At 40.5% G+C, this 27,791-nt stretch overlaps 1 protein-coding gene across 24 annotated transcripts in view; it reads right to left on the bottom strand.

Moving 5' to 3' along the window:
- The window catches only part of ANK3 (ankyrin 3), a 381,574-nt gene that overhangs the window by 88,253 nt on the left and 265,530 nt on the right, over positions 1-27,791 (bottom strand). For 23 of the 24 annotated variants that reach the window (XM_069796003.1, XM_069796006.1, XM_069796005.1 and 20 more), the window contains 9 exons: positions 26,449-26,646; positions 24,363-24,461; positions 21,520-21,618; positions 20,150-20,248; positions 17,793-17,990; positions 17,172-17,270; positions 16,342-16,440; positions 12,507-12,704; positions 9,436-9,534 (listed from right to left, as the gene is read on the bottom strand). In XM_069796003.1, coding sequence (XP_069652104.1) covers positions 9,436-9,534; positions 12,507-12,704; positions 16,342-16,440; positions 17,172-17,270; positions 17,793-17,990; positions 20,150-20,248; positions 21,520-21,618; positions 24,363-24,461; positions 26,449-26,646 — 1,188 coding nt within the window. The remainder of the gene's footprint in view (positions 1-9,435; positions 9,535-12,506; positions 12,705-16,341; positions 16,441-17,171; positions 17,271-17,792; positions 17,991-20,149; positions 20,249-21,519; positions 21,619-24,362; positions 24,462-26,448; positions 26,647-27,791) is intronic. The other variant, XM_069796017.1, reaches the window with a different exon arrangement.

Genomic DNA, 27,791 nt, shown 5'->3' with positions numbered 1-27,791 from the left:
ATACACTAAACACATGGTAAAACACACTGCAAATATGGACTGCTGTTAATCTACAGGAATTCTGCTTTCAGAAAAAGGGTAAGAGGTGAGGCTGAGATCCTTAATTTCAGTGGCAGAAAGGTCAGTTATAATATATAGGGAAACACGGTCATGATGCATGTCTTGGCTGCTGGTAGAGCCCAAAGCAGCCACACGGCCAGAAGGAAAATTCACTACTTGGGATTGAACAATCTGGAACTAGATCCAGAACCAACCTTGTGGGTAGAAACACTGAAATATGGTCTGGTCTTACATTGACCAGGCTCCTGTTGGTCTCAGCAGTGTTTAAAGGTAAAAAAGTACCTTTGCTTTCCTGCTTTGAGAAGAAAAGCCTGGTGCCCAAGCAGTAGAGGCACACAGGGAGTTAAAAGCTGCAGCCTGTCATCCTTCATTTGTACATCCATGTCAGTGAGGTGTGGCCAGGTTAGACAACTTAGTCAAAAGCACTGAAGAGGCAAGTCCAAGGTCAGCCTAGGGTTCAGGAGCTAGCACTACACCACATGTTCAAACCATGAGGTCAAAGTTGCTCAGAAGAAAGGAAGAGAAAACCTCAAATGTGAACTATTTCCACTAGAGGGAAGTTTCAAGCATCCATGGGTTTAGACACACCATTTTCTTCATGTCACTTTGCCTCTGATACTACTTCACACAAAGTTACCTAATTTCAGTTGTATTAACACATGCTAGGAGATGGTAGCTGGCCAGTTACTTTAAATTAGGGTGTGTATTTTTTCCTGAGTTAATTTGCCTTTAGATGCCCTTTGCCATCTAAAGAAACTGCTAGCTTTGACAACGAGGACGAGTTAATCATTGCAAGAAACAGCGCCGACTCCAAATTCCATTGGCATCAGCAGAACGAAACTTTCCGTTGACTTACATATGAACATTGGATCAGATGCCAAATGACTACAAGGAACTTTTCCCACAGAGTAGTTGCACACGGTGGTGAGAGCCTGAGCACTAGCTAAAATGTAATCATCATGAACGGAACGCTAGGACCTCGTCTTACAGTTACTGTTAGTTTATGGTTGGCCTAATAGCTTCCTAGCAGTGTCCGGGGTCTGAATCTGACAAGGCTCCCTAAGCTGGCCAGTCTTGAGTCGTCAAGCAGAATGCTGAGCGTACGCCATGTAATTCAAATGCAGCTTCTGCTCCTACATGTCCAAAGATAAACTCAGATTAAAACATGGCCAAACTATCAAAATATCAGTTAAAAAAAAATATGCTGTGAAACCTCCTCATACAAGAACTTATTTCCCTTCTCCCTTCAAAATACAGGCCTCTTAACATGACCTGGAAGGTCAACAAAAATCAGACACCATAAAACCAACTGGGGAGATGACATCCAAAGCCAAGGGCCACCTGCTGGGTACCCCCTGCTAATAACCCTAAAACATTAAAATCTGGAGAGTATCAGAGAGCCAAGACCAGCTGATCTCAACTTTCCCTTTGAAGTGATCTGTAAAGGCTCCTCTCTCCAGCCTGTAACAATTAACATTGAAGAAGGAGTCATCAAATCCCCAATATTTACTGCAGTACAACATCAATTTCCTTCTAGAAATGGTATATACAAAGATTTACATGTGGTACCTTCATAAATGGCTAGAGGAGTGATTATTGATGCTCTTTGTCACTCCTAACCAGCCTGCTGTTTAAATCTGAGACTAAGTGAAAACTTTTCCTCTTTCCCCTCCAAATGCATGGTAGAAATCATAATGCTTCCATGGTGACATGGTCACTATTCTCCCTGTTAGAGCTCTTGGTGTTCCAGAGCTGAAGCTGAAGGAGCCGCCCTCTGAAGCTCTCAGTGCTGCTGGCCTGGTCAGGTAAGGCAGCTGGAGGGACGTGCACTGAAAAAGGCAGCTTCTCTGCTACAGGCATCATGCACGGCCTGAGTAGCGACGTGGGCACCTGCTAGCCTGGTCACAAAATCCCAGTGCCCTCTCTGAACTCCCTGGAGGGGCCCGGGAGCTTTCTTTTAAGTGTGCCATACCCTATGGTCATCTCACATCATGTCGTGTTTGATGAGGCAGTGCCTAATGCAGCACACAGTCACTGACGGCGGAGTGACAGAGATGTGACGCGGCAGGTCACATCTCACTGGGCATGTTAGAACTCATCAGCCACCAGAGGACACCTTTCATGTTTCTAGTCAGCAACATTTGTAGTGAAGGCATTGGTCAAAATAAAACTAATTAGCAAAATGCCCTTTTAATGCCTGAGACCTGGACAGGATATCCTTTACTTCTCAGCTACAGTATAGATTCCTGCATTTGACTGTGTCTAGCTCAGGAAGGTATAACATTTATATTTATATCCTAACATCCTCATGGAAAACAGATATTCTGTTAACTTTTCTGGCAGATTCTGCAATTACACAACCAAATTATAAAAGTAGTAATTCTCATGGCTACTTCAGCTTACTACTTTCATTCTCTGTAGAAATGTGACCAGGAGGCTAAAATATTTTGCTTGAAAAGCTATTAATAATAAAAAAAAAAAGCCAACCAAAAAAACCCAACCAAAACACAACAAATGAACAAACCCAGCCCCACAATTACACACATTTCTGCACAGCAGTTTAGGTTCAGAGTTATATTTACTGGCAAAGCACCAAGAGACTTAGTAGGCATCCTAATATTAAAAAAGTTACTTCCAAGAAAATCAGGGCTTTTGTTTAAAACAGCTCTAACACACATCACCTTCTGGCAATCAGCTACCATGCTGCTTCTAGCTGTTTTAAAGAATGAGCAGCAATATGGGAGTTAGCAGCTGGGAAGGACTTATCAAAAGCCACAAGAATAAGCGCCAAAAAAAAAAAAAAAAAAAATCAGAACTACTGAGCTTTTCAATTCTAATGGAACACACAACACAAAGCATCCCTTATTCTCTTGTCCTTCAATTTTTTTGAGGGAAATTATCACAAGCCTTGTATATCATGTCAGTGAATTACTTTAATATCCTCCACTGGCAATAACCATAAATCTTAACAGCTTGAATTACTGCATCTTTCTAGTCATGCTGACTCTCAAGCTGCTCTGTTTTTGTTTTTCTGCTCTAAATGTCAGACAATGAAGCTACAGTATTATTGTTGATAAGACTAGAAGATGGTCTACATCCAAATATCACAAAGGTATCCAGCCTTGATCCAATGAAACAGGCAAACCTATGTGTACATACACACTTCAGTGCTTTGCTGAATCAGGGCCTAACATGTTGCAGTACCTTGCAAAGGTTCATTATTGCACATTATTAGGCTGGAAATTTCCACACAAATGTCTTGATAACAACTGAGCATATACTGAGAGCCAAGGAGAGAGAGATAATGTACCATGAAGATATACTGAAGATATCTGTATTTGAGTGTTCATTCCGTATGAAAGTGATTGTTCTCGATAGCACTTCCCACCCTCCCTGCCTCCTTCCTATCTCTTTCTGCATCTGAAAATTAGATATTGTCCTGGTTTCATCTGGGATAGAGTTAACTGTCTTCCTAGTAGCTGGTACAGTGCTATGTTTTGAGTTCAGTATGCGAAGAATGTTGATAACACTGATGTTTTCAGTTGTTGCTCAGTAGTGTTTAGACTATAGTCAAGGATTTTTTCAGCTTCTCATGCTCGGCCAGCGAGAAGGCTGGAGGGGCACAAGAAGCTGGGAGGAGACACAGCCAGGGCAGCTGACCCAAACTGGCCAACGGGGTATTCCATACCATGGGGCGTCCCATCTAGTATAGGAACTGGGAAGGGGGGGCAGGGAATCGCTGCTCGGGGACTGGCTGGGTGTCGGTCGGCGGGTGGTGAGCAATTGCCCCGCGCATCATTTGTACATTCCAATCCTTTCATTATCGCTGTTGTAATTTTATTAGTGTTATCATTATCATTATTAGTTTCTTCTTTTCTGTTCTATTAAACCGTTCTTATCTCAGCCCACGAGTTTTAGTTCTTTTTCCCAATTTTCTCCCCCATGCCACTGGGTGGGGGGGAGTGAGTGAGCGGCTGTGTGGTGTTTAGTTGCTGGCTGGGGTTAAACCATGACAGATATTCAAATGGAAAAATTGGATTGCTGTTATGAACCATTGTAGCACTCAGGCTGGTATGGGGCTCCTGTCAGAACGAGGCAGGCAGACCTGAACAAATCTGAAATAAAAGGCCCAGCTCAACCAGCAAAAGAACACCATGACCTCTCAGTCACCATTATCTCCTACTAATACTACAGTTTTAGGAACAAAAGACAGTTTAATACTGGCTTTATTTTCCAGACAGTCATCAGCCAGGGACTGTGAGACCATCAGTTCCCCCAGCAGAGGCCCAACACCAAGTGCAGTGTAGTAACTGTTTGACTAAAATGACCCGCACTGAGATCAAAGCTCCAAATCCTGCTCTTCACTCTTGACTGAACCAGCACTCTTCTCTTGTCACTCTTCCTTTGCCAGTCCATCACAGTGATGCCGTATCCTACAATAACACTATCCAATGGAATAAACTGTTGAAAAATGACATGTGGAGGCCTGCTGAGCCATTAAACAATATTTACTCATGCCAACTCCCAACACAAAAGCCCTGCAACAAAAGCAACATCGCATGTACCAGTATAGCTTCTACATACTCAACATGACCACCAGAGAAGGAGTATCTGCTCACAGCCATGGCTTCAGATTGATTTTTAACTCCCAATATTATGTGTAAGATGAGCATTCCTTGTGTTAAGCATAATACTGCATAACACAGAGTTTCAGCATTGAAAACTCTTTAACAAACCTAAATTCAGACACACAAAAGTAGTGTCAGAATGGACAAAAAGTGCTGCCTTTGCAGCAGGACACTGACATGCCTTCTGTGAACACTAAATTCAGTTTTTAAAACTTTCTAAATGTGAAGGGTTTTGAAGCAGGTCTGAAGCTTCACCTGAAGTGCATTTTAGTGTTGCTACTTTTCCACCATTCTACTATTTGCTCGTTGCATACTAAGATGAGGTGTTTTCTGTGGCTTATCAGTTGGAGCTCAGTCTAACATGGCTAGGCTTAAACCCACATAACAAAATCGCATCTTCAAGTGACAGGAGCAGCCTTGTGGCCTCTCAAGCACTAGTTCCGGCGTGCTAAACCAGTACTGTTTACTCTTCAGCATTGACTGAGACAGACTCCTGCAGCTCTGGGATTAGAGGCTATTTAGTTAATTAGTGCAGCAGAACCAGAAGGATCCTGTAATACCATCAATAAATGGACTTCAAAACCAGCAGCTCTTCTTCCTTTCATGCCTTTTAGTACAGCAAAGTTCAGGAAAAAAATTTCTTGGGAGGGAAACCACCTCAAGAGAGAACCACAGTTGCAATGGTTCAGGTCTGAGAGCAATTTTGAAAATGCTTACAAGTTTTAGAGCCAGAACTGATCTTAATCATACAGACTAATCTCCTGCACAAGAGATTTTCTGTGGTGTTGGATTTTTTTTCTTCCCCACTATAGCTTCAAGATAGAAAATGTGTTTCTGCCCGATCTTGTCCTCTGATCACCTGAAAAACCCCAATCATGTGTGTGGCCCTCAGAACCTGAGCAGGAGGAAGAACTCCCACGTGTCAGAATTGCAAACTCGAGATGTTTTCACAGGGAGTGTAAATTATATATAAATGATGATTAAAGAACATGTACCACAGGTGGAAGATGATAGTTCATTGGTCCCTACTCAAGAAGTTGAATGACCTGCTAAGATATTAAGTATTCTCCCTCTATTGACAGGTACTGTGCTCGAGTGACATAACTGATGCTTACTTAACCTGCGAAAATAAGAAATATGATAAGGAGAGAATCAAACAAAGAAAAAACAACAACAACAAAAGACTACCGAATAGTCATCTAGACCACAGTAATTGAGGTAACAAAAGCATATGGATGTGAAATGGAGAGAAGAAAACAAAGGGTTAGTGGTGACACTGCTCGTAGCAGAGATCCCCAATATAATGCCACTCTAAGCTGCATAGCTTCACTGACTTCTAAGGCACGGATGGCCACATCTCTGCCACTGTATGTCTGAAGAAATGAATCTAAACTGGATGTGCTGGACTGTATCGTGCAAACATACAAGCATAGCAACAGTGCTTCTGAAGCCAACTCCACTCTTGCTGTAGCTTGCTCCGCAGTGCCTCTGGTTTTAGAGGCAGCATGCACAGACCTTTTATTCCCATAGAACAGTTAATCCATCTAAACAAGAGAGCTTGTAACTACAGAGCTGCTATTTTACAAGCCAATCATCTAATTTCACCTGCAGATAACATGAAGCCAAGGTATGGTGGTTCTTACAGAATAACAACTTTTCCTTCATTGTAGAAGTTCAGAGCTTGTCAGCTCTTTCCTTAGCAACTCAGGATGATCATCAGTTTACCTAGAAACTATTCCATGCTAAAATACACAGTACTGCATTAGCACTTTTCTTATATCACAGGCAGTAGTGAGTAGGTATCTGGCAGACGACCTCCATGTGGCTGACTGCGTGGATGGAGCCTGGAGGGCTCACTGCTGCACAAACCCAACAGATGGGACTCTGCAGAAGCCAGTGAATAAGCATCAAGCTCACTCTACTCTAACACAATCCTGCAAGGCATGTGGGCACTTTCTTCCTAAGGAGCAGACAGTCCCCTACAGCAGACAGCGCAAATTAGCATGGTAAGCGGGAGGACAAGCCATTGCGGGTGTTCTTCACCACAGAGGCTTACAGGATTAATAATGCATATTTTCCTGGACAGGTGATTTGTTACACTACAAAGTAGTTCTGCTTAAATACACGTGACTTTGCCTGACTTATGAAGCGCTGCCCCACTTCCTGACAACTACAGTGCAGTCTCATGGAAGCAAATGTGTACTGGGAAACTATTCTTTACTTGCACTAGTTATATATGTCACTGAGGAATGAGGGGGAACAAAGGACTTACTGTTGGCTTCTTTAAAATTATATGACTATTACCGATGACAGGATTCACACTACAGACAGCCAAATATGACTGTATTTTTATTCAGTCTAGTTCATATTCTCATGAACTAGTGCATGGTTTTACCTACTGACTAGTTCAATTTTCAGAAATGCAGTTAAGAAATTCAGCTCCACCCAGAGGAGATCTCTGAATGATAAACTGAAGGCCCTTTTCTGTGTGTCTCTGGAGAGTCACATGTCTGCTCCACCACATTGCCACCCTGCTAGGCTTAAAGTTCAGTACAGAGCTTGTGCAACTGTGCCAGGCTGGCCCCAAGACCCAAAAAACATGTCCTGCCTCTCAGCTGTGACAGTATCTCAGATGTTTCCACCATGCTAATGTGACTAAAAGGCCGCTAGTCCAGAACTGGATCCTACTTGGACACAGGAGAGCAGCCAAAGGGAACACGTGACTGCCTGCACCTGTCAACGTAAATGTCTCCTTAGACTACTTACTATTTGTGGGACAGAGAAGAGTGGGAGAAAGGCAAACACTCACAGACAAGTTGTACAGGCTAGAAGGCGATTCAGCTCTGACCAAGTTACAAGAATAGGTTCTGCAACGTCTTGCTACAGAAACCAAAACCAGGTAGGAACTACCTCCAGAAAGGCAACCACAAACATCTGAGAAAATAGGGCAAAGAATGAACCAGGGCCGATCTCATCTGCTGCTGGATGATTTAGCAGGTGATAAGAACCCAGACGGATTCATCTGTAAAATATAGGCTGAGGATATGTTACAAAAGTATAAAGCTGGAGAAGCTCCTGGGATTTCAGCAGAACTATTGCAGTTTCATGTCAGAATAATGTCATTGAAATCAGCAGCTGGTACAGCTGGAATTACACAGTAGAAAAATCACATATGACTTTTCCCTCTACCGTGGATTACAATCATTTGAGCTGCAGCCAGAGGTGATGATGGATTCAGCCCTTTCTGAGATGTCAGCGTGATGACAGAATGATAATATTGCTGGACAGTCTGACATACCTGGACATTTCTGGGTGTGCAAACACAGCACCTAATTTGTGGCACACACCTAGCAGAGAATTGTGAAAGCTGCTACTCTGCACAAAGGGTGCAGGTCAGATTGTGAGACTTGGTTCGTTTAGCTGATTTGATCAGCTACAGTCCAAGTATTTGATCACAACTGATTTCTTACCCAGCCAAAGGAATGACTCAGAGATCTAGACAATGCATGAAGAACTGTAAGTGTAATCAACACCGAGATCATCATCGTTAAATTCTGAGCACCATATACACCATTAGGGAGCATGAAACCATTTGTACACAGGCTCTTGGAATTTACTCACAACATTGCTCTTAAAACCAATACTGTGAAGTGGGAGGCATCATCGCTTGGGGTCTCAAAAGCCATCCCCAAGCATGTTGGAAAGCCAGGTCTCTTATTTAGGAGTCCAAATATTTACTTTAGGCAAAACTATTTTTAGGCAAGTAAATTTGAAATGGACCACCATCACATATATGCATTTCATATTAGATAACAGTGATAAAGAATTTCAAATTTGTCCTCAAGTGTTAAATGTTTCCTCTCTAACATTATTTCTGAAGGTAGAGTAGAGCAATATTTACTGACGACCTAACAGGTTAATGTTTACCATCAGGAGAACAATGGTCTAGTCTGAACTGGGGACAACAGAAAAGGTCAGTTCCCTAGAATGAACCCATATGGTGAAATAGCTCGCCTCACTAGGCTTTGCAAAACAAAGTGGCTTAGAAAGAGGCATCCAGTCATGAAGGCTGAGTCAAGCTGTAGGAGTAGGGGGTAATCTTTACAAATGAACAATGGCTTTATTTGCAGAATCATGTCTATGGATGGCTATTTAGTATTAGCTCAGGGAAAGGAAACTACTTCATTTCATAAAGTAAGTCTCATAAGTCATGGGAAAAAGTCTTAACCGCTTAATAGCCAGGAATGCCTACATTGCATTTACATTGTTTCTCTTGCTGTAAATACAGATGTTTTAAGTAACAGTTCTCCTGTGTTTTGTTTCTACTGTCAGCTGAATGAAAAGTATGTGCAACATGTAAAAAATACCAAAAGCAGATGAGAGTATGCATATGGTAAAAGACTATACGACTCTGTAGAGAGAGCTCAAGCTTTTCTGAAAGTTTCCTTACATAAAACCCAGATCAATCGCACTTATCTTCAGTGAAACACAATAGTAGGATACTATCTAAATCTATAATGATCTAAATATTTGGCAAGAAATAAGCTTACTGCTCAAAGACTGAGCATAACACTAAACATGCAAGTTTACACATCCTCGTTTTTTAGAATATATTCTATAATAATTTATTACAGGGAATATTTCTCTGCTATTATTTCAGTTTCACCCTGAAATTGATTGCTAGTCCAATCTACAGGCTCATGCCTCCTTGAAAGGAAATAATATATGTTGACAGTGGTGTTCGTACCTTCGTCTGTGCATCAACAGCAGCTCCTTGGTTAACAAGAACCTCTGCTACATTGACCCTATCCTCTTGAGCAGCCAGGTGGAGTGGCGTCAGTCCACTCTGTAAATTAGAAGCAACAAGTAACAATCTTCAGAGGCAGCACATGAATACTAAAATGCAAATTCAGGTATCAGTAAGACTCAAAACATCCTACTGGATTAAAAAAAAATATACATTCCACTTTCACTGTGTAATGTGCTTCCTAATAACATTTGTTGATTTGCAAGAAGCACAATTTGAAAGCCAGGAAGATAATGTTTTTTATACAAGTAACATTTTTTCATGCAATGTTAAATGTGGGATAGCAAATTATAGCACTTTAAAAAAAAGTCACATAGTATTTTTTTACCTCCTGATTAATTCAATTCCTTAAAATGAGTAAGATTTTAAAAGAAATACTGAATTATTATTTATACTTCTACAAGTTTTCTAGAAGTAACATTCACTCAGATTTATCCTTACCTTTTACTCCTCTACTTGATCATTTTCAAACACAAACAGAAAAGATAAAACTACATTTCTCTGAGATCAGGTCCATTTCTCTCTGCCCAGGGAGTATACAGACTTGCTCGATGACATGTACTGACACTCTTACTTTTTGGATAGCTCATTATTTTTCTTATCTGAAACTTGAGATCTAAAATCCTTAAAACCTCAGAAAGCTATGCAACTTTCTCTCACATGAAATACTTCAGGTAAAAGGGGTAGAAGAGAGAATCTGCTGAGGGGATGTTGTTAGGAATGGGAAAGAATATCATTTACTTGCAAATTAGAGTTCTTTTCCTCTCCTCCTGTTCCTACTGCCTTTAGTACCAGTGACAGAAGAGTGGGAGGCAGCAGGTGGCACATCAGACAGAAAAACTTGCTCAGTGTCCTACCCTTGAACCCGAACCCAAACCCATGTCCACAGTGCACTTGCTACCAAAGGCAGTTATTCTGAGTGTCCCACTGTACCGTACTCTAACATGCAATCCTGATGACAATGCAGTTTAGGTGGGTCATGTTACACAAATACATAACAGTAACCAATTTGTCCTGGTTTCGTCTGGGATAGAGTTAATTTTCTTTCTAGTAGCTGGTATAGTGTTATGCTTTGGATTTAGTGTGAGAAGAATGTTGATAACACACTGATGTTTTCAGTTGTCGCTAAGTAGTGTTTAGTCTCAAGTCAAGGATTTTTCAGCTTCTCATGCCCAGCCAGCAAGAAGGCTGGAGGGGCACAAGAAGCTGGGAGGGGACACAGCCAGGGCAGCTGACCCAAATTGGCCAAAGGGGTATTCCATACCATGGGATGTCACGCCCAGTATATAAGCTGGGGGGAGTTGGCCTGGGGGGGATCGCTGCTTGGGAACTAACTGGGCATTGGTTGGCGGGTAGTGAGCAATTGCATTGTGCATCACTTGTTTTGTATATTCCAGTCCTTTTATTATTATTGACATTTTATTATTGTTATTATTATCATTATTAGTTTCTTCCTTTCTGTTGCATTAAGCTGTTCTTATCTCAACCCGTGAGTTTTACTTTTTTGTTTTCCCCGATTCTCTCCCCCATCCCACTGGGTGGGGGGGAAGTGAGTGAGCAGCTGCGTGGTGACTAGTTGCTGGCTGGGGTTAAACCATGACACAACTGTAAATTACCTAATGAGCCTGGATATTATGGGCCAAACCTTCTGAAAAGATTTAATAAGTGCTCAGTGCCCACACTGGGGCTCTGAGTATTCAGCTCCAACCATTCTGTGGATCCTGAAGAAGACAAATGTTCTTTTTATTCACATTGCAAAACGCAAAAGTTAGTGTGCTTTAAATATCTGGCTTCAAACGTACGTGCTGAGCTCAGAGGAAACATGCATCCCTGAGTACAGGGGGAACTATTTTCAAAAGGTGGTGTTATCAGTATAACAAGAAACTCGAGATTACAACTGAACAGTAACAGATTGAAGGATGTTGCAGGTAATTAACCTCTGGTGGCACTGAATCAAAATGCCAAGCAGCTGCAATCATGCTCTCTGTATTAGCCTCAGCAGCAAAACCATGATAGCCAATGTGATGCAGAATGTGTACATGACAAATTGCTCTGTGGGGATACAAAGTACATCCTGCACTGCATAAGCCCACACACTTGATTGAGACTGGGGAAAAAGATCAGCATCTGCAAGAGAAGCTTCCTGAAGGAGGGCCCCCAAATAATCAAACTATAAAGTTAAAAACAAGAAAACACAGCAGCCATGTGCAGTATCACCCACAGCCTCAGAGGACACTGAGTCTTTCTACCTGCTGAGAATAAGAAATATTTTCCATGAAAAACTTTTCTCTTGCCTTTCTACTTTAGCCACATAAATCCATACTGAAACTGCACTTTACAACACCTCTGATGTCTAGTGGGGCATTTAAAGAATTAAGGCTGCACATTTGCTAGAAACATTACTATAGAGCAGAATTAATAGCCTATAAATTAATATATATAGAAACTAAAATCTACCAACTTCCCTTTCCTGCCCTCAGGATAAACTACACCAAAGTCACTGTGCTCTAAGGAACACCCCCTGGGGAGGAAGAATCACTTATATTAATGAACAAAATCTCAGACAACCTTGCTGTTATTATCCCATTAAAAAAAATCAGCTTCCCTTAACTAGTTTGTTGTTACCATTGCTCAGTGGGCAGGCATATATCTAGAGGCTCATACATGACATGCACCAACCACACTAACTGCTGCGGGGAGGAAGACATTTTCTCTCTGGACATGTTTTGGCAGGCTAGCATAACGTGGAAGGAAAGGAGATGGATTAATAAGCTCCTCTGCAGCATGTGCTATCATTAAACTTGAGTACTATGAAATACAGTTCATTCAGTGTGACATGGCATGCTGCACGCTGCTCTCTTTGCTAGAACAAATGATGATGTGTATTCAAACACCTGCAGTGGTTTTCAAAGCGTGCAGCATCACAGCTGACAAAATTTAACTGCAGGCCCCTATCCTTCTCATCACCGTGTTTGTTTATTGCCTTAGCACCAAGCAGGGGGAACACTTACCTTGTTGCTGAGATTTACATTAGCATTTCTAGTAAGAAGCAATGACACCATGTCCACGTGGCCGTCCTGAGAGGCAAGATGTACAGGGGCAATACCCTGTCTGGTTACAGCATTGGCATCAGCACCATATTCCAGCAGTGTAGTTGCTATGTCCATCTGGTTTTTCTTGGCAGCTATGTGCAGTGGCGTATAGCCATTCTGTCAACAGAAAGCACTTCATTGCAAGCTACTCATTAAACAATGGGATAAATTACTTTCCTGTACCTACCCAACTCTATGAAAGTTAAGTAATCAGTTCTAAAAATTCTGACAAACACAGTCAAATACAATATTAACTAGTTGTACAAATGAATGTATCAGAGCTTTAAGCAGTCTGGTTTTGAAAGTACTGCTACAAATAGGAGGATTCTGAAAGAAACTTTCAAATCTGGGAAAAAAATATCTGTTCAGAAGAGCACAACCTATAGCAATAGCAATTTGAGTTTCATTTCACAGACATTTGCTAGTTTTCCTTAAATGTATATAAAATCTTTAACAAACAGAAGAGCAGGATGTGTGTTCGTAACTCAGAACAGCTGTTATTGTTTGGTTTCTTTCCCATTTCCCAGTGTGAGTGAAAGCATTATGTACATGAAATATGGCCTTTCCTGCAGCATTTACCCTAGCCTTACTGACAGGCTGTTTTTGTTCAGATCAAGGGAAAATTAAAGCATATAACTTTACAGTCTTGCATTCTTTATTTTTTTTATTCCTTCCAATATGTCTACCCACTGAGCCCACTACTAAAAATAAAAATGCAGTATCTGTTGCATGATAAAATTTTATAATTCTAAAAAAGGATAGATTTGGCAGAAAATAGATAAATAGATATAAAGAATAACTGATTAGCACACAAATACCAAAACACTGACTAAGGTATGACCAGCTTTTGGTACAGATTGCAAAACCTGTTTAATCAAGAACTTTGTCTTTCAAAAATGTATTAAACCTCATTGTAAAGCAAATGGCAAATGTGCACATGTATGCATGTGCCTAAGGAAGAAGGTCGGGGGGGACAAGACCCTAGCTGCATAAGCCATTTTGTACGGTATCATAAGTACCACATGCATGTCAGATTACACAGCCCAATAAAATCTACCTTAAGGCACAAAGCGTTCACCTGGCTTGGCTCCTCCCTGCGCCCCACGGGGCAGCGGGGCTGGACTATACAGGAAAGCAGGTCACAACTGATGCAGGTAGGAGCAAAGAATAAACAGGGGCACACAAATGATTACAAGAGAGCTTTAACAGTAATCTGTAAGTGAGAGATGCACAGCACTAACTCCATGTGGAAAAGGTTCTGTAACCTTCAAAATTCAAATCAGATTCAGTTCAGACCTTGGATACTAAGATACTTCAAAATGACACCCAGGAAACACAGTGCCACAATTAATAAGGGAAGTATAGAGCCACTGAATTTTCCCTTTGAAGATAAAATGCTTCAGGAAAAACAAACACAATCGTCTCCCTTAGACTTTCTGCACGATACTGACATGTAAAACAGCATTGCCACATAAGCACCTACTAAATCCTAAATACTACATGCTAAATCTTGCATATATGCTAAACTCTGTGTATTTTAAATGGAGCTTATGTATATTTTGTAAAATAAAAAGTGCATTTTTCAAGCCTTTTTCTCAGAAATGGGCATACGTTGCTTTCAGTGGAATGGAAAGCAGCAGGTTGCCAAGAGAAGGCAAAAAGAAAGCTGAAAAATAAAAGCTGAAATTCAGTTCAGTCTCAGTCTGCATCTTCTCCTCATACGGGCTGTGCTCTGCCACTATGCATAGACGCAGAACGGAATGGAGAAATCTGGAAGGACAGGTATTGTGTTATTCTGGGTGGAAGGAAGAGGTAAAAAGGGAAAATGGTTAAAGATGAAGCAATAGAGAAAAACCAAGGCTTTGGGGGTGGGACGGAGAGCAAGAGAAGTATTGTGAAGTGGATGCCAAATTAAAATTAGGCACAAGCCTAATTTTTGCCTATAAAAAAGAGAATCGTTCATCAGAATAACTGTTTGTACCACAGCGCTGTACATGGCTATTTTCCATGCTCTTTCACCGATCACTCTTCAAGGCAAATGCTGCCCGACCAGACTAATGAGCCACTCTTAAAATCAGCGTTAAAGACAGGAGTGTCACAGAAAAAACTAACTGTGGAGCCAATGATGAGATATGACATACCACATTTATTTATTAGACTACATTTACAAAAGAAACGGGAAATCATCTGCTGTTACCAACATCAACTTTCAAATGACTGCACCGTGGGTGCCTAAAGCAACAAACATGCTGCCGTTAATTTTATTTAGTATTGATGCTTTTACTCAGTGTTGCTGTGGCTCACTTGCTGCAGAATACTAACAAATGCTTTCTTTTAGGAAGACTTACAGCTGGCACTTGAAGGCCTGAAGTGGCAGCAGCAAAACTGTTCCGTTACAGATGGGGAAGCTAAGGTGACCTGACACATGAGTTTGCATAATATTATACCACAGTCTATAGCGCTTCCACCTTGGTTTGGACTTCCCAAGCCCTTGGCAGTGGCTGCTGCAATCCCTGCCCCTACAGGATGCACAGCTTCCACTGGCAGTTTCTTTCAGTGAAAACTGAGCCAGTGTCTTCTCATCCTCTTCAGGAGGCCCTTTCTTCCCCACGGTGGCATTTAAGAGTGCTGTGTTGCAGTAGTAAAAGATCAGAGATCACTCCAGTTCACCTCCTGAGGCACTGCTCTGGCAGATTGCCACTATCGACATTATTGATTTTAAACTGTGCCGTTGCTGCTGGCTATCCACGTTTATTTAACTTTCCTCTCTTTTGCACCACAAATTCTGGGACCTACCATGTATGACAGACTCTATCCTCTTCTTCAGCCATGCAGAAGGCCTGTAGTGTTATGGCTGTATTCAGTCATGTGTGAGAGGAAGGCAATCAAGGAGAGTTGTCTGTCTATCTATGATACTGGCTTTTCCACTAGCTCTCCATTTTCCAGAGTGTTTTTTGCAGTGATTTTAGGAATGTATCTGGGTTGTTTCAGATGAGATATTTACACTGCACTTAGCCCACTTGAACCTACATATGCTTCCACCTTGTTTTACTTATTGTTGTTGTCCAACTATCGGTTATTGGTTCACACTTAAAACTAGGATCCACAAAAGATATAGACACTTTAAGCTTCTCTAAATTCTTTCTTCTACTCAGAACTAGAATACATTTAAATATTTATTCTTTCACGTCCCCTGAAATCTTACACTAGTGTTGTCTTGCCTACTGTAATTGCAATCAAAGCAGGCCTGTGACTAGTAGTTTTATTTTCTCACCAGTCCATTTACCCTGTGGTAGAAGTATTGTGAAGCACATTAATAATCACATACGTTGTACTGAGAAACATATCACACGTCAGAAGTAATCCTGTGGCATGACACAGGAGAGCCACCCTTGTGTAGCAAAGCATTAACTCCAAGCTTGCCCTGCACAGATGTTAAGATGCAATGATAGAAAGTTGGCTGGCTTGGACAAGGTACTAAGGAGATCGGACAAGTGAAAGCAAGGCTCAGTATTTGCCAAGACTGAATTTTATTGAAACTAGACATTTTAAATGTTTCTATATCTATATTTGCTTTTTTACTGCTATTTTATTCACCTGCAGAATTATTCTAACAGCTTTATGTGGTTGTGAGACATTAATAAACAAGGTCACTGAGCCCCCTGTAATTGCAAGCACATACAGCCTAGACGGGAAATATAAAGTGACACAAAAATCCTACATATTGTTCCCCCAGAGTGGCCAGTACTTGTACCTTGGCAGATGCGTGAGGTGAAGCTCCCTGGTCCAACAGTAGGAGTGCCACTTTTTGATTATCGTAGTGTGCAGCTACATGCAGTGGAGTTAAACCGCTCTAAAAACACATGCAGAACAAACAAGTGCTGTTACAGACCTTCTGCAGGGAAAACTTAAGAGTTTGGAAAATCAGAGTAGATAAGGTGAAAAAACACATTGGTTATTCATTCATGTATCCAGAGTCTTTGATAACTTTAGAATAAAAAATAAAACAGAGATTTGAAAATCCTTACTGAGTTGTGAAAGCTCTTTTCACTTTTCCCGGGGAAGATGAGCAGAGAAGCACGTAACTGTGCTGCCCCCAGGACAGAGCAGGTGAGGAATTTTGACCCCGAGGTCACACCCTCGGCAATGTTTTTCTTTTACTGCAGTGGATAAGTAAACTGTCCCTTGGATCTGTAAAAATCCAAGCTGGGCTAGTTTAAAAAGCTTGAGGTCCTTCTAGGCTTTTCCCCCTGTCATGACACCTGGGGGAGCAGAGCCAGCTGCCTTAATACTCTGATAAGGACTGTAAATAGTCTGGGCAGGAAGGTTTGTCTCCATTCCCCTGGCTGGGTACAGAGAGGACATAATTTTGTTGTCAATTAACGACAATAAAACTCACTTGTGTCAAGAGTTTGCTGGCTCTTGGCAGCCCCAACGGGGACTGGAATATTACATGAAACCCCTTCTAGTTAAACCCAGGCTGTGGATACTAGTGTGATGGTAAGTAGGTAGAAGGATATTATTAGAATATCATGTGCATTTAGATATTTGCTGTGCAAGTGGCAGTGGCTTCTTCCATCCTACCTTTCCAGAAGCATCAGGAGATGCACTCTTCTGAAGCAGAAGGTTGGCTACCTCAATTTTCCCATATTTTGCCGCCACATGTAGAGGAGTAAATCCTTTCTGTAAGAGAAAGCAGTTATATAGCAGCCTCGTGCACTCTTTTTCAGTGTAAGGTTTGTCTCTGATCTACAAGGATACTGCTGTTTGCATCCGTGCCCTTACATAGTCCTGAGTACAGACAGCAAGTCTGCAGATTCCCAACTGCCCTGGCAGGTCTGGAGGCCCTCCCTTGCAAGGCAAAGCCCTGTCTACATTAAAACAACTGTAAAAAGGGAAGAGTCAATTCCTTTCTTCACACCACCAAAGACCCAAGAACAAGGCTGCGTAACAGCTTATCAACTCCCATCAGGAATTTCTGCCCTGCATTCCTTTCGTTCCAAGAAAATGCATGTCTGATCACTGGGATATGTTATACATCAGGCTCTGAGGTAAAAGCATGAAGCTTTGTACTCTTTTAACAAAATGTAGTTTATTCTTACATTATTCGTATGCATATATGACTCTTGCAGCAATTAATTTACAAGTGGCACTTGCTACAGGTATATTTTACTGTTGACGCTATCACTTTTGCAACTCCCTTACCTTGGTAATGATAGATAAAGATGCACCATGATCCAAAAGAACAGAAGCTACATCTTCATGTCCTTCTCGAGCAGAAAGATGCAGGGGTGTATAGCCAGATGTTGTAGCTGCATTTGGAGATGCTCCTTGCTGTAGCAGCTGCTGTACTATATCTGCTTTTCCCAGTCGAGCAGAAATGTGCAGTGGTGTTTGGTCATCCTAAACATAAAGGAAACAACACATTCCTACATAAGAAAACTAAGGCTCATATTTTGACAGAAAATATTTGCTCAGATTCTATCGCTTTTCAAAATTGCAGAAGAGCATTAATTCTACTGAGGTCTTACCTAGTGAATATTGCATGCTGGCTTTCCCTTTGTCATATAATAAAGGCATCTTGTGCTTTGTTGATGCATCACAAAATATTCTAGACAGGTACATAATCCATAACAGTCAATAAACTGATCAATTTTCTTCTTCTGGTTTTGCCTCACTTTGCTTTGCCACTAAGGTGCATTGAGTTTCCTGTTGAATTTGAGACCTTTCTTAAAATGCAGCAAATGCATAGCTCTGTTCCTCACATCTTGATGTTTTTTATGATTCCCAGCAGCATTTAACAACTCAATCAGTTGTTTGGGATGACCTGAGGTGCTTAGCATATTACTGCCTAGTAACTTGCATTAAGTATCATATTCTGTGCTTTTTTACTGGTCAATGATTTGTTTGGTATTTTGCAGATAACTTTACAGTGGATGTAACTGAAGATAAAGCGTGGTGTTGAAATTCACTGTCGTTTTCTCACTGCTCATTCAGAACACAATAATCCTAATGGTTTTAAGTTGCCCTGTCATGAGTCTCATTGTTTATTTATTTTCCTTCTGTGAAAATATTGTGGTTGTCTGTGACCTTGTTCTGAGTGTCTAATAGATAATTTCTTCCTTATTCATTATTTCGTTTTGTATTTTTGTCCTCCCCATTCTCAGTTGTACAAACTTTGAATTAAGCACAGTATCACAACAGTATGGCCAACAAAGCCTGTGACTTTATTTTTTTCGTATTCCTCACAAATCTATTCAAACATCTTTCTCTCCCCACTTTTCCCTGCTGAATTTCCTACCTTTTGAGCACTGCTACCCCACGTCCTGCAGCAGAGTAGTTCTGGGACGTTCTCTGCCAGGAAGACTTCTGCCCATGCCCATCCTACAATAGTGATTTTACACCTTTGGGATTTAGGATGAGAGCGCATCAGGATGTGAATGCTGCTCCTCAGCAGGGAAATTCTCCTCTGACTGGTGGAGAGCCTTTGTGGTTCTTAAATGTTTCCAGTTTATGCCCATTTCCCACAAATTTCTCACGGCTGATGTTAGCACTGGTGTATAATCTATTACTTGTATTTAGTTGTTATTTATGATAACAAATTGATCACAGGCAATGGCAGTTTGCACAAATTAATTCATTGCATGAAATCACTTAGAAAATATTTGCATGACTGTGCTTCTGAGCATGAGCTGTTCACTTTCAAGGCTGTCTTTGGAGATTTATAGACCACATGATTCACTTCTCTTGTCAGACTGCTTGCAGATATGAAGTGTATCTGCTATAAATATTTAGTCAAGAGTTCCTTATAAGTAGATATTCTTACTAGTCACTTTATTTGTGAACCAATTCACAGATGGTAATTCCACAATGAAAAATAGATTTCTTTGAAATTGTATTCATTTAATCACTACTTGAAAAAAAAAAAAGTCTTCCTGGTTTTACCTATTAAGACTGCTATTTATTGCATTCATTTATGTCATTCCCCTGTCTGTTTCCTGGATTTTGTATGTTTCTTCAGTGGCTCTTGACCATTCCTTTTTCCTTCCCCCTTATCTCCCTCAGTTGCAATTGTTTCTATAGGGTCCGTTCCTTCTTTCCAGCCCTAAGCTACATCCCCTTACTGTGCCTCCTTACTTTAGGAGGCGTTCATTAGAAGTACAATTATTTTTGAATGCATACAGGCTGATGCTTTAGGGACATGACTGGAAACACCAGCAGCCTAGGGTTTACAGTTTTGCAGAAATAAAAGCAGCTTTGAGGTATTCCTCCCCCTCCTTGATTCCCACCCCAAAAGAAAACTCTTCAAACGCATAATAGTTTATATTAAAAGCTGACAAAAAAAGGGGCATGGTATTAACTTGACATCTCCTGCCTTCTCTCTTACATACAGATCACTGGTGACTACAGTAAAAGGGTACGTAACAAAGTACCAGTGGTCATTACACCCAGGCCCTTGGCTTCATCTCCTTTTCCCGAAAGACACATGCAAGATGAATGTGATTCCTTGCTTTGTTAAATATAGATAATCTAGGGTTATTATACCTCGACCATCACCTCACCTTAGCTTTAGCCTCCACCTGGGCTCCATTTTGTACCAGGTATCGAACGACTTCTGTTTGGCCCGCCCTGGCAGCCATGTGCAGCGCCGTTTCTCCTCTCTAGCATGCAGCAGTAAAAACAAAATATCATTAAACACACACTGCAGGAAAAATAAACCCAAACATGTTTCATAAATACAAAAATACTGGCGACCCAGTTCAGAATAATCTCCACTAGAATATTTTGTAGTAGTTGTCTGTGAGCAAGATGGGAGATTAAGTCAATAATTGACCTCTTAGCTGTATGCTACAAACCAGTTTATTTCAGGGTCAGATTCCCAACACAATAGTGCCTTTGCCACCAGTCTTTTGCTGAAAAGAGACAGTGCAATTTTTGTTTTTACTAGCATTTTACGAACAGTGTTAAAAATAACATCCATTTAAATAGAGCCTAATTTAGTCAAACAATTTATTGCAAATTTTGTATATTCAGATACACATATATTTGGCTTTCCTCCTGCTATGCCCTGTGCCCCTACTATCACTTGTTATCTGACAAGCACTGAGATGACTGAACGACAGGAAAAAAAATAATTCCCGAGTACATTAATCTAAGGCTTCATGGACTTATTTAAAGACAAATCCAAGGAAACCAGAATAAATTCAGGAGGGAAACCGCTTCCTACATTTTCAGACATCAATATAACACCTGCTAATTTACAAATAGTGTTGCATTTTTATATAATCTAATAGACTTAACAGATGAAGACTTGAATAAAAGATTGTCTTCTAACTGCACCTGTGTATGGAATGCAAAAGGGAGATTTTGAGGCCAAACTGTTAAAAAGAAACAACGAGCTTCTACTTTCCCCCCATTTCCCAACTTTCAAATATCCACCTAACAATGACTTCAGTTTTTACACATGCCCTGGGAGCCTTGGGGCACACAGTACACATCCAGTAGAAAAGCACACTTGTACGGCTGTATGGACACAGGCAATATGTCCCAACAATCTGCTGCAATCTGTGATAACAGCAGAACTTTCCTTAAATGGTAGGCCCCTGGGGTCTGGGGAAAACAGTGCTCAACAGTCAAGTACACATCTCAAAAATTACATATGAGAAGCTACAGTGTGTTCTCGCTCTTTACTTCAGAAAATAAAAAGAATACAGTCTGCTTAAGGTCAGACTCTTTTGAGGTTTCCTCAACCTGTCAAGGATGTCCCAAGTAGGAGTCAGCAGGTTGCACTTTCCCATGACTCCAGTAGGAGCCACGACTGCTATGGAGGTGGATGGTGAACACCAGAATTAGGCACTTCACAACAGTGCTGCTCCCAGATATTATAATGTATTCACAGTTCTGCCATGCTGAAAGGAAACCTGTTACTCACCACATTGGTAGTGTTGGGTGATGCTCCATGATGCATTAGCTGCGATACAATATTTACATGTCCCATGAAGGCAGCAACATGGATTGGAGTTAGGCCCGACTGGAAACCAAACCAAAATCAAACTTAAATTCCTACCTCCACACTCCTTTACAAGAATGCCATGGGGAAAATGTAAGTTATTCTAAAGTAAGTAAGCCCAAGTGCTTGCTTTTCTGAGAAGATCTCATCTTCTCAAAAACATATACACATGCTTAAACTAAAGGGCACACAGAATTAGAAACACCTATGAGTATGATTCAGGAGCAAACATAAACACATTCTAGGAATTCAGTAATTCTTCATCAACTAAAATCAACTATAGCTAACGAAGATTTCTTCCTTAAGTTTTTGCTAAATATCATCTTGGACCAGGAAAAAAAAAGAAAAAGGGTAGAAGCATTCCCAGTACAAAGATAAGACTTTTTGGAACATTCAGCTAATGCAAAAAAGATGCAATGTCCATTGTCCCCACCAAATCCAGTTGCTTGTGGATGAACAAATGGTCTATTGAACTTAGTGGTGAGCTCCATCCCCACTGTTTCTCCAGGAGAAAGGGAATTCAAAACTGTGGCATCCAGCCAGAGAGGCACAGACACAAACGACATGGGCTAAAGAGAATTCCCCCTTCCCTCAGCACCTTTTGGCACCATCACAAATCTGCACCACTGCCCTTATACAAGATATAAAAGACCAGCTGGAGGGAAAGAGGGAGAGAGAAGGAAAGAGGAAAAAAGGGAGCAGCCATTTAGCAGGGGATGACCTCAAGGATTTAGCTTTAGAAATTCAATCAATAGTTAATATTTTTCCATGTAGAACTACCCTGAAGCTTTTTCAGAGCTGCTTCTGCACAGCTGTACCAACAGTCAGCCAGAGGCTGCAGAAGGAGGTTTTGCCACCAAGAGAAGGAGAAAGATCAGTGGATCTCTGGAAATCCCCTGATTTAGGCAGATTCCTCATAGATGTAAACAAGTCCCAGGAGGGTAGAGTTAAGGACAACACACTTCTGTTCCTTTGTCATGCAGAACAGCAAACATGAGCAAGAAGGCAGAATAACTGCTGGAGTATGTTACTTCTTTTCTCTCTTTCACATAATTTAGTAAATGTTTGTAAAATAATAGACTGCAGGAAATACAACGCATGTGTGTCATCTTTGACCATAAACACGAACTCATACTGCAGAGATTCAAGCCTGCAGCTGAAAAAAAAGGTGCAGTATCTACAAATGGAAGTATGGAATCTACCTGGAAACCAGCGTTTACCACAGAAAAAGGTAATAAGCATTACCTTTAATAAAGAGTTTATATGCAACAGTGACTATTTGTGACATTTAGTAGTTTCCTCTTGTTGCATTTGCATTGTTTATTCACATCTAGCAACCAACACTCATTTGCTCTCAGATTTCTTTGTGGAGGAATACTCTGAAGCTTTCCGGCCAATTTGTTTTGATGGCCAGATATAAACTTTCTTTCCGCCTAGAGAAATAGCAGCTTATGTATGGGTGCTGAGTACCAACTCCTAATTCTGCCTTGAAAGGTTGTTAGCATATACACAACCACTGAAAGAAGCAAGCAGGAAGGTAGAGCCCTGCAATAAAGTACCATGATGAATCTCAACAGATGCAGTCAAATGTGGTTTGAGATCATGTGAGATCTGGGGAGGCAGCAACAGGAAATAAAGGAAGAGCTCTTGCTTTTGGGAAGTTTTTACTTGAAAAAGCAATTCAGAGGGTACAGATCAGACTGTTAACCTGGTTCACTCACACGAGACAGTGTAGTTAAGTGTTGCTGTTGCTTTCATTCTCTTAATTTGCATTTAAGAGGGATAAAATTGAATAAATAGTTCTTCTACAGGACAGGCATCACATCTGTTAAGGTTCTCTTTGTGCTTCTCACTCATTTGCTAGCATGACTTCACATTAGACTCTGAAAGCTGCATCTACAGCCCCCATGGTTTTTAACAACTCGTCTGGAGATACGTGAGCTGGAGCAAGGGCAGGCCCTGATCTCTCTCAAGAAAGCCAGGAAGGGAGCTGTATGGTTTGTTACTGAATAGTTGGAACAAAAACCCATGCATCAAATGAAACTCCATTTTGGGGAGGTGAACTGCTCCCAGTTCTACCTTGTTTACTCAATGGAATTGTTTATCATTTTCTAAAATGGCTTCTTCCACAGTGGTCACACATTCCTATACGTGACCTTTCCTCCTAACTTAGTAGAATATACATACACATAGACAACCCAAATTTTCCATAGGTACTTAATTAATGTCTAAATTGTGCCAGTAACTGGGTGGAGACTATTTCATGCTGACTGAAGTAATAGCATATTGATTTCTGTCGAGCTGATTTGTGATGACTTGTGATGGTGGGTGAACATAACTTCTGTGTGGAAAGCCAAAACAAGGTCTGAATTAAACCACCTTTCAGAATAGGACTTGAGTGAAGCAGTCTTCACCTTGATCTCCGTAACAGGGTGAATTTCATCTTCAGTGCATTAAATTACAGGCAAAGGTTGGCAGAAATGATAGATCTTTTTAAAAATTTTAATCTGTTACGTTTCACTTGTTACTCCTACTGTATTCCCAAAGTATAACAATTGTTTGGGTGTTGTGATCCATTAGGGCAACTGACTTTATTATTCAGTTTTATTATTGGTATTTATTTTATTATTTGGTAATACCTAGTTGAAAATAATTGTTGACTTGATTGCTACATGCTCCTTCAGAAATATTCAAATATTAATCAATACAGTTACAATGAATTTTATAGGAAAAACAAAGACAAATATGAAAAGACCACTTCTTACCTCAGTCACAGCTTGAATTGATGCACCGTGCTTCAGAAGAAGTTCCATTACTTTTATTCTGTTCTTCTTGCAGGCAATGTGAAGAGGTGTGAAACCATTCTGTAAACGAGAAAGAACATACTTTTTGATACTGTGTATGTTATTAAAAAGTAGAATTGGGTATGGAATTCACATAAAACATTCCTCTGTTTTAACAAAACACCTCCCACATTTGTTTTGGCTGCACTGAAGTTTTCATGTAAAAGAGAGAAAAAACTTCTAAAAAGAAAAAGATGTATTTCATACAGCCAGTTTTAATTATCGCCCATTCCAATAAATAATTGCTTTTTAAAAATTCTCAGTTCACCTAAAACTATCAAAGCTTCATTTTTTGCTTAGCATATTCACTGTTACCTGGGTGGTGTTTTTTGTTGGAGTTTTTTGAGGGTTGGGGTGGGTTGGTTTTCTTTTGACTTTTCAGAACTGCTGGTAAAAAAACCACTTTACCTTTACAAGCTCTGGCATTTGGTTCTTCTTCTAAACTAATCTTACTACTTTTTTTTTTTTCATTCATCACCTGCCAGTTTACTGTAATTACAATTATTTTGCCCCCTTCTTTAAAAAAAATTGTGTGTGCAGCAGAGTGAACATTTAAAACTACCATCTTATTTAGCATGAGATGATATAACGGAAAACAAGTAAAACAGGCAAATAAGCTGTCCAGAGCACCTGCAACTGGTACAGTAACATTAGAGCACTGAATGCTGATGCCGTTCCGTATATTCATCAAAAAACCCTTTGCAGGACAATTCTGAAAACAGCTGACAGAACTGGTCCCTCAAATCTGATCAAAATTAGCTTTTTTACCTGCCATATAGTAAAGACTATCATATGCTTTTGTAACATGAGGTCAGTGCAATTGTCTGTTCCAGTTAAGTGTGAGCAGTGGACAACGTCCAGGGTAAGCTCAGATGTATTTCAGGGAAGAGTGAGCTCGAGCTCCAGATACTGCAGTCAGGCTCCTTCTACTTAATCATCCTGAGTGGGGTCAGGACAGAATAAAAGGAAACACCAACAGATTTAGGGGAAAAGGAAATTTGTGGCTAGGTTACCAGACCAATGACAGGCCACTGCCAACAACTCTGACAAGCTAAACCTGATGATGATTTGCTTATTTCAGAAGGCAAAAATAAATATTGCAGGCCTACAAGTGTCCCTGCTTGCTGGTTACATTGCACAAAACCCTTATATCGTAATACCTTGACCAAAGACATCTGAAGACAGGTTGATCTGACACAAAAAACAGAGGGGCTGAGAGAAGGAATTATGGAGCCTGTCCTGTTTTCAAGGGAGTCAATTCCACCTGGCTTGTGATGGTTTCAGGAGCTCACATAATATTTGAGGAATTGAATGAGTTAGTACCATCAGGCTGTGAAACCAACAGTGAACCCAATCAATGTCAGAATGTAAATTTGTTTGGAACAGTTATTGCAGAACAAATCAAAAAGACATTTTAAAAACAATGGATTGCAAGTATAATTTTGAACAAAATGCATTAATGCATTCAGTTTGTATGCAGTTTAATGGCACTAACAGATTTCATTGCTGAAGTTTTTAAAGTAGAAAGGCATATGACTCCATTGACATAATTATAAAATACCCCTATATTCATTATGTAACTCATTCCTACTTTTTACTGTTTCACATCTTTGAGAGCTAATAAAAATTCTCTCAGTTTTAAACATTGCTGATTTTTTTCTCTTTACAAACATTTAGAAAATGAGAATTCTCTCCATACCAAAAACTACAGCAGTTACGTCTGCAGCTGCTTCATCTATTCAGAATCATAACAAGCCACCAGCAGGCAAAAGTGCTCTAGTTACACTAGAAATTCATAAATCACTGTTGACTGTCCATAAGCAAAGGTCTGCTCTGATTGCATGATACATAATCAACACTTTGAACCTCGAGCATCCTCTCTTGGGCTGTAGCAATACAACATATCCTCACTGTCAACCATCAGCAGGCAGAAAATAACTCTCAAATAAGTCTCACTACAACTTTGGAAGAATGTTTAGCTGTGAATAATAACCCGCTGTGTACTCACCAGTGCTTTGGCATTAGGATTAGCTTTCTTGTCCAAGAGAACCTTGGCAACTTTGTAGTGGCCACAGTGGGCGGCAACATGCAGCGCAGTCAGATAGTCATTAGTGACATCATCTACAGGCACGTTGTGCTGAATCAGAAGCTGAACACAGTTTAGATGATCTCCTTGTGTTGCCATGTGCAACGGAGACAAACCATTCTGCGAACAAAAAGACCCGAGACTGATGAGTTACAGGATGGTCAGAGAAATTAAACTCCTCCGCGTTGTTCCTAGAGCATTTGTTGTATGAAGAATTTTACAAGCCTAGAGAGCACCCAAAATAAACTTAACATGTTCAGCGTAACAACAAGGGTTCTTACTCTGGCAAAAGCCACGTGGAATTTGGACCTTATCTGGTTAGAGTTTGTAGGCAGCTCTCCAAAAAAAAAAAAAAAAAGTCATACCATACCTGCAATGCTCTAAACATAGCTTATATCAGCCAGCATGGCTCAGATAAGTTGCTCTAGTTAGATGAGTTATGTGAAGAATAGCACTTTGTGACTGTTAATACCCTAGCCAGGAAATTTGCTGGTTTTAAAAGCTGCATTAAACTCACCACTCTAATGTAGTCTGCATATACAAAGCATGAGAGAGCAGGTTAGAGCATCACTCAGTAATCACTACAACCTTCCCTCATCCCTCCACTAGTGTTTTCCTGAATTTGGGTTGTACACATGCCTTACACCACATTACACCCCTGTGGAGACCATTCTTCCCAGCCAACATTGGTACAACAGCAAAAATTTCAAATGCAACCGGGCTAAAGAAATCTGCATGAGACCCCCATGATGTGACCTACCAGCAGCAGTGGTAAAACTCTGTTTCATCAGGGAAACATCTGAGAGATTCATGTTTAGGAACAAAACCTGTATCAAGAATTGTTTCTTGCACTGCTTACAATGGTTAATCAACAAGGTGGCAACATATATTACATTTCCAGAGTCAAAACATGAGAGAAATAATTCTCAGAACTTTAAAGGACTGATCCTATTTCATGACAAAAGATTAAAAAATATGCCAGAATGAAAGAGGTCTTGTTAGCAGAGGTACATGAGCTCCTTAGATAAACCTCAACATACCTTCTTCCATTTGTATTCTTTTTTTTTTTTTTTTTTTTTTCCTTACTTGGTCCCTCTAATGCCAAAATTAGATTCAAGTGCAGGAGTTTTTCTGGTAACACACAATAGTATATCATCTATAAATGACTCACAGTGCACTATGTTTGCCATCATAAAGAAACTGAAACTCTTGCTCACTGATGTAGTGCCCTCATGTGACTGCAGTTAGCAAAGGCAAAGTAGCAA

Source organism: Haliaeetus albicilla, chromosome 11 (assembly GCF_947461875.1).
Source record: "Haliaeetus albicilla chromosome 11, bHalAlb1.1, whole genome shotgun sequence".
In the NCBI taxonomy this organism is placed as follows: domain Eukaryota; kingdom Metazoa; phylum Chordata; class Aves; order Accipitriformes; family Accipitridae; genus Haliaeetus; species Haliaeetus albicilla.
This window is presented reverse-complemented; position numbering and strand designations above follow the sequence as displayed.